This window comes from Muntiacus reevesi, chromosome 5 (genome assembly GCF_963930625.1).
Source record: "Muntiacus reevesi chromosome 5, mMunRee1.1, whole genome shotgun sequence".
NCBI classification, from domain to species: Eukaryota; Metazoa; Chordata; class Mammalia; order Artiodactyla; family Cervidae; genus Muntiacus; species Muntiacus reevesi.
Window position 1 is genome coordinate 85402861 of NC_089253.1, and position 7954 is coordinate 85410814.

Sequence of the window (7954 nt, forward strand, 5' to 3'; positions counted from 1 at the left end):
GAAAGGGTTTTTTTTTTTTTTTTGGTCAAAGCTCATTTTGACCACACCGTAAAACAATATAAAAAACATTTATTGTAAAAATGAAAGTTGTAACTACTTTCTTAAAGTGTATGTTCATGATTTTATTGTATTCTGGGGTTATTAAGACATACTGTGGATTAATTCAAAGACAGTCATAATTATTTCATACTGCTGCTAATCTGTTTTATTGTTGCACATTTAATAAAATAATGGAAGTAGTCACTAATCAAGATATTTACTTGTGAAATATATTAATAGATTGAAGTATTCTGTTTAAAATCTTACTCAGAAGTATTTGAAGAGTCATGTATATAGTTAAAGAGATATTTGTACAATAGATTAAGCAAATTGCTGCAGTTTCTGTTTGCTTATTTTCTAGGTTACAGTACCTTTGCCAGCATCCCAGCTTTCTTTGCCTAATTTTGGATCTACGGGGCAGCCTTTAATTGCTCTGCCTCAGACTCTTCAGCCCCCATTACAGCATACTGCCCCACAAGCACAGGCCCAGAGCATGAGTCGTACTGCCCAAGTAAGCCAGCCTTTCAGGGGGTTGATCCCCGCTGGAACACAGCATAGCATGATCGCAACCACAGGAAAGGTAAGTGAAGAGAAACGTATGTAGTTTCTTTGAGAATTTAAGGCCATGAGTTTAGATTTATGTATCTGTGTAGTCGATAAGAATCAAGTCCATCAGCTTCTTCCACTCCCCAAAAAATATCAGACTCAGTATACTTATTTTTTAATCTACTCACTATTAATGTGTTTAGGCCCCTCTGTTTTTACCTGATAACAAAGAAATCATAAAATCTTGTTCTAAGGTTCTTTGCTCTGTGCCAGATGAAATTATCATAGATAAAATACTAAACACAGCACTTTAATTTATGGAATTGCAAAAATGTTAAGTTTACTTTATGCTCTTCCTCAGATGTCTGAAATGGAACTAAAAGCCTTTGGAAGTGGCATTGATATAAAACCAGGCACTCCTCCAATCAGTGGCAGAAGCACCACACCAACATCTAGTCCTTTCAGGTAAAATGGGCATTTAAATTTGCTTACAGAATTTCCAAATAGCTGGGTACCTTGTTTCTGTTAGTTACTTAATATAAGCAAAAGACATTCTCATGGTTTTACCCTCAATGTTAAGCTATTATTTAAGCTTAATTATAATAAGGAATGTATTTGTTATACTATATTTTCGAGGGGAAAGAATTTTAACCCTGGGAAAATCAAGCTAGTATGCTTTCCCACATCTGCACTTTCATTCCCAGCATAATGTTTGGTAACTCCAGTAAATTTTCATCAACTACCAAGTATGATGAATCTACCAAAAACAATGTCTCTAAAAATCTAACAGCATTACTTTTGTGGCACTACTGTTACTGACCAGTGATGGCTTCTTTCCAAGGGCTACTTCCACAAGTCCGAACAGCCAGTCCAGCAAAATGAACAGCATTGTCTATCAGAAGCAGTTCCAGTCAGCCCCTGCCACTGTGAGAATGACACAACCATTTCCTACACAGTTTGCACCCCAGGTGGGCAGATATAAATGAGAAATGAGTATTACTTAATTGCAAGTGATTGCTAATCTGGCTAATTCTCTGATTTTGTAATCCTGCCATATTATAACCAGTTTAGAAAGTTTTTAGTAAGTTTATGACATTCAAATATATTCTGTACAATTTTTAGCTAGACACAAGTAGTAACCATATAGTTCTAAAGCAGACAATTGAAATATAGTCAAAAGATTCCCCACACAGCTCTAAAAACTTATTTCACTCCCAAACCTTTTATCTTTTGAAGAAGCTGACTTTTCAGAGAAGGGTCCCAGTGCTTAACGTTTTCTAGTTTTAAAGTTGGGGAGGGGGGTTTGGTTTTTGTTTTCTAAAGGTAACTATATGCAATTGATGTAGAAATTCTAAAAGCTGTTCTAATATATATGTAAACGTGTTGGCTTCTCTTCCCTTTGATAATCGTATGGAAGGACTAACTAAAGTTGATAAGAACTCATATATTTGTTGATTAGTACTATTTTCATTTATCTTCAGATTATATTTGGTATATGTGCCTTTTCTGCAGTTATATCTTTTTTAAAAGATATCCTATTTAATAGCCTTTCTATTTCCCCTTCAGAATTTGTAGCTGAAATGCTTGAACCAACTGAAGTGCCATAGCAAGCTTTGCCTAATTTTTGTTAGAGTCTCCAAGCATGGAGAATGTTTCTTCTTGGTCCCGTAATAGAATGGCACAAACCCATACACTTCCTTTCACTGACAGAATGGGCACAGATTTACTCTGGGATAAGCCAACCTAGTCTAGTTGGCTTTTTTTTTTTTTAACAGTTCAATGTTGTATGTTTTGTTTTTTTCACTCAGATTCTCTCTCAACCTAACCTGGTCCCTCCATTGGTAAGAGCCCCACATACTAACACCTTCCCAGCGCCCGTTCAGAGGCCGCCAATGGCACTGGCCAGTCAGATGCCTCCTCCGCTGACCACAGGCCTCATGAGCCATGCTCGTTTGCCACATGTAGCCAGGGGTCCTTGTGGATCACTGTCTGGAGTCAGAGGTAATCAGGCCCAGGCTGCGCTGAAGGCTGAACAAGACATGAAGGTTAGTACAGTGTTAACAGCCAACAGAGCACGGATCTGTCTCTGAACCATGTCTTAAGATGCCTCTGGACCCATAACTGCATATCCAGGCATTCATTGTCTTAGCAGACTTAACCAGACTAACTACTTTTGTTCATCCCCACCTCCTTTTTTTAATTTAATTTTTTTTCTTCTTACTCCCCCCACCCCCCCCCCCACACACACACACTTTTCTTTTTCTTTTTTATATTTTTGTTTTTTGTTTGTTTCTTGTTTTTGCAACTCTAGTCAGCAAAGAAGTTAACATTTTAAACTCTGTGGCCAAATGAATTGTTTATAGAATAAATATTTGAGATCTGAGTTTAGCTGCTACATTTTTTGGGAAGAGCAAATAAATAATATGTATTATTACAGGATTCCCCGTTTTCTTTCTTTTTTTCCTTCCCTTCCCACCTCCACCCCCATCCCAAGATAAAAATCATTGTTATGTGAAAACTCTGGAATGGGTAAGGCATGTTATCTTGATTTTTCTTCCTTCATGAGTCATCCAAGCATCCAAGTATAGTTTTCTTCTCAAACTGGTTTCATAACTTTTTTTTTTGCCTGCCATCTGAGGCTTCTGTATTCCACAACTGATTGTGTAGTTGTAAATGAAGAACTCAAAAAGCACTTTGGGATCCTTCATAATAAAAGGCACTGATAAACATGAGGTTTGCTAAACGCAGAAGGGTGCCTTGAAGAGTCTGTGTGGGGACAGTTCTTGCAGCATAAACTTAACCTGTCTGCCAGTACAGCTAGCTGAATAATTTATTTCTGTTTCTATATTTACTTAGACTTGACTTTTGAAGTCTTAGTACTTTTGCCAATTTTGTCACTATATATATCAGGCAAGATGAGAACAAAGAAAAGCTTACTGCTCTCAAATGGGAAATGTCCATAGTCACGCTTTATTCTGAATTAGAAACATGTTTAGGACAATCCTGTTAGAAAATTCCGTTGATTCAGTAAAGTTTCTTTCTGGGTTGATGTCCCTTGTTTGTGATCCTAAATAATCAGATTTAAAGATTGCCCTGCAGTGAAACACTTGTTGAATGTTATCTACTTTTATTAAGGCTGCGTACCTAGGATTTCCATCCATTCATAACTATTAAAAATACTATATGTGTAGAAATCTTTGGAAACCATTTGGCCTTGGTTTCCAGTTCTGTTGCCTCCTTGCCACTTGATTTTCCTACATCCGCATGTTGGAAATGACATTAGAGCTTAATAATGGGGTGGAAAAGGATACAGATGTCATGAAATTGCTTCAGATCTTTAAATAGTACAGGTTACCTGTGGAACATGAAGAGCTTTTGTTATATGCAAGAGGTGTAGAAACTTTTAGTCTTAATTGTGTATGTTATGGTGATATAATTTACAGATTGACGTAAGTATATTCTTTGGGGGCACAGCGTCAATAAAACTAGGAAATTATTTTACCAGCTCAGAATGTGGTAGGAGCTATCAGAACTTAGTGATCAAGTGAAGTTGTAGTTACTAATTTCTGATGCTCTTCCCCTGCAGAAGAGAGCTGTGGGAAGAGGACTCAGCCACAAGACATTTGGTCCTAGGTGTTGGTAATGCCACAATATAAGTGCTTCCTTTTCATTTTATTGTAGACCACATATTGATAAATAGAAGTTTTAAGTATTAAATTTATATGTTTTCAAATTTGCAAGCAGGCTCCCTAAATAAAATTTGATATCAATAAGTTTTCTTCCAGAAAAGATATAAACCAACAGCAATTTATATTTTATTATTTTTTTTACAAGGGCAAACTTTGGAAAGATGGTGGGAGGTGGTCCTATTCTTTTCAGTTGGTTTTTTTTTTTTTTTTGGTTTTTTTTTTTTTTTTTAATCACATGGAATGTTTTCAAAAATAGGAAGAAATCTATCCATTAAAAGCTGACAGATCAATGAGGTACTTTGGGGCCAAACCAACATGGGGAAAACTGATTTGTGATTGGTAAAAAAATTTGAACTGAGATTGATTAACAGGCTTTGGTTATACTGCAGCATTTTCAGTTGTTGTTTCTCATTTTTTAAGGCAAAGCAGAGAGCAGAGGTTCTTCAGTCCACGCAACGGTTCTTCTCTGAACAGCAACAGAACAAACAGATAGGAGGCAAAGCCCAGAAAGTGGACAGTGACTCAAGTAAACCTCCTGAAACCCTGACCGACCCTCCTGGTGTCTGCCAGGAAAAAGTAGAGGAAAAGCCACCCCCTGCACCCACCATAGCCACCAAACCTATTAGAACTGGACCAATCAAACCTCAGGCGATCAAAACCGAAGAAACAAAATCTTAAAAGGCTGTGGGTTATTGCAGGGGGTAGGGGAAGGGAGAGGGGAAAGAGGGAGAATGAAGTTAGACAGTGCCGTCAGCCAAAGGGGTAAAGTGGTCTCTGGCATTATCCTGTCCAGAGCTTGGAGGTGCACAAGGGACATAGGAGCAATTTACACTGACACACAGCTGCTACACCAGTAAAATGAGGCTTTGCCAGCTTGCACCTACTGTATAACGTGCACTCTGTTGACGGCCATGCATCTTCAGTCAGAATTTGTACATGAATATGTGCACACATTCCTTGAGTGCATATAATGTAGAACTGATATCCTTATGGTTAGATGAAACACCAGAAATATGAGGGAAATAACACCACAGAGTAATAGCTCAGCCTGAACAATGTGATGATCCCAGCTAAGACATCAGATGTGGTTTCTTTGCTCCCTCATGTTCTTGGGATATGGTTATAGCATTTAGGGGCTTGGTGGTGAAGAACAGAAGATAACTGGTGCTGGATAGAGGAGCCTTATTTTTTATTATGGCAGCTTGCTATTTTTGTAACATGGTGATTGAGTTGAACACAATCAAAGAACAGTAACTGATCTCCCCTTCTTCCTGGATGAGTGAGCAGATGATGAAATACTGACATCAACATCCTTGAACATATCCAAGTGGGCAGTGTTTGGCTACTGCTTCTGTTTGAAATGATGCTGTGTTTTGGTTGTGGCCCAAAGCTTTGAAGTGCTACTTGGCATCTCCTTTCTTCCATGAAGCTCTTAACCATTCAGATATGATGGAGTTGGTCAAATACTACTTAAGTTGAGTCCTACTTGCCTCTCCTCAGTCATCTTTGTATGAATCCAGTGGTGGTTTTTTGTTTATTTTTTTAAACGGTTTTTAGCTGATGTTCATGAAGAGCAGTGAGTACCTAGAACTATGCCAATAAAGAAAGGAAATCCTATCTAAGAAGGTGCATTTATGTACCAGAGCTGTGTCATAACCATCCTTTGGGCCCTCTGCTGGAAAAGTAGAATCAAGTCTCAAATAATGCCTTTTTAATTACATCCTCTAGTATTATAGATGTAGGACAGTACTGTATCATACCTCTGTGAATGTAAAATATCTTGTACCTGCTTTATGATATGTAGTAGTGACCGTGCTTTATCAGATCTGTTTTTAATGACGTTATTCTAGAATGTTTTCTTTCCAGATGATGATTGAGAAATATAATTTAAAAAAAATGGTGCCAGGTACCACAACAGTAACAGAAATTTGCTGTTTTCTGAGGTTTTGTTTTTTACCTTTTTTTTTTTTAATGGAGTGTGCTGGATGTCTCTATAATTTTGTTCAGATGACTGCAGAACTTGGAAAAGCTGTTGCTGCTATTGATGCATAACATACTGCTATTGGTCTTTTTATATAAATAAATAAATCTATATATATATACATATATATATATAATTTGAATTTTTGGAAACTTTAGCTGTGCTGTCAACTTTGGAAAAAGTATCCCAGTTGTACCGTGTTGGGTTGGCATTGTACAGAAATTAACAGCCATATTGGTCTAGAAACATTAAACATAATTTTTTCCATTTGTACAGGGGTAACGCACTGTATTAAATATGTAAGGTCTTATCTACATGGGTTTGATTACAGAAACTAATAAAGTATTCTCTAAATAATGAGTCTTGGCGCTTCCTATCCATTCCTAAAATCTGAAGTCAGAGTACATTATACTCTAGGGGGAAAAAATATCACCCCAAAACTTGATTCCTGACTTTGAAGAACAATAAAGCTTATTCAGTCAAAGTAAAGACTGTCTTTTGAGGATAGTATTTATGGCCCCTGTTCTCGAGGTAGCCATGTTCATTTGAAAACAATCTGTCAAGGAAGAGGAGAGTCATCTATCTTGGTGTTGTAAACCGCTGAATGTAGACAATAGAATCACCATTCTTCTGGCTGGAAATGGAAAGACCCAAAATAAATCTCAGTAAAGTTTGGGTAAAACTCACTAATTTACTCCATATGCCAACATAGAATTACTCCAAAGAATTATTGTCAAAAACACATTTCTCTCGACAGAGAAATATCAAAGGAGAAGGATATTTTACCTGAACTAGAGTTTAAGCAAGAGATGAGGCTTTGATATAATTTAGTCAGCTGATCAGGTTCATATATGTGTCAGGTGCTGAGAATGTAGAAGACAGTTCGTACCTGAGCATAGCCTTGTGGTGGCTTGAAGTCTTGAGGTTTCGGTCACTGATACCTGACCTTTGTTTCCTGTAACCATTTTCCAGTCACTCTGTCTTCCCCCTGCCTATATATGACCATACTGCTTAACTTGATTGTATGATTAAAACCTTCTAAAATTATTTGGGTAGTACTAATCAATTATTGACACGCTAGCTAATAAATAGATTTATATGTAAATTTTGGTCTTACTGGTTTCTGAGCAAAAAAAGCAAAGTCAACAATTTATTCACCTGAAATGAAAAGGGAGCCCCCAAATGCATTAGTATTCAGTGGAGAGTTAAAGGAAGGAAGTTTCGTTAATCAGGCTTGAGATTCCAGATGAGAAAATCCTAGGTTCAAGGATGATGTAGAGGGACAGAAAGGATGGATCAGTGTATTCTGGCCCTTCTTTGCCAAGAGATGTGTTCAGTTGTGTCCAACTATTTGTGGCCTCATAGGGACTGTATCCTGCTAGGATCCCCTGTCCAGGGGATTATCCGGGCAAGAATACTAGAGTGAGTTGCCATTTCCTACTCCAGGGGATCTTCCCAACCCAAGAATCAAAACCAATTTCCAAGTCTCCTGCATTGGCAGGCGGTTTCTTTATACCACTTAAACCACCTGAGAAGCCCTTGCCAAGAGGGAGTGTTCAAGTCTCACGGGGGAAAAACAACTACTCATAGATATTACCAACTTTTCTTCAGCAGCCCAGAATGATGTGCTTTGTTTTTTTTTAACCTTCCTGCCAAAGGTACATTGAGGTATAATTAGGAAGAATAGAATGGCCAAGTA

The 7954-nt window shown here is 37.6% G+C and overlaps 1 protein-coding gene across 12 annotated transcripts in view; it reads left to right on the forward strand.

Annotated features, from left to right (window-relative positions):
- PRRC2C (proline rich coiled-coil 2C) overlaps positions 1–7150 on the forward strand; it is a 97924-nt gene extending 90774 nt beyond the window's left edge. For 4 of the 12 annotated variants that reach the window (XM_065935688.1, XM_065935692.1, XM_065935691.1 and 1 more), the window contains exons 31-35: positions 401–619; positions 947–1050; positions 1427–1553; positions 2394–2630; positions 4695–7149. In XM_065935688.1, the coding sequence (XP_065791760.1) occupies positions 401–619; positions 947–1050; positions 1427–1553; positions 2394–2630; positions 4695–4952 (945 nt within the window). In that variant the 3' untranslated portion in view covers positions 4953–7149. Of the gene's footprint in view, positions 1–400; positions 620–946; positions 1051–1426; positions 1554–2393; positions 2631–4171; positions 4225–4694 lie in introns of all 12 variants that reach the window. The other 8 variants (XM_065935690.1, XM_065935693.1, XM_065935689.1 and 5 more) reach the window with 5 other exon arrangements.
- Positions 7151–7954: the final 804 nt, after the last annotated feature.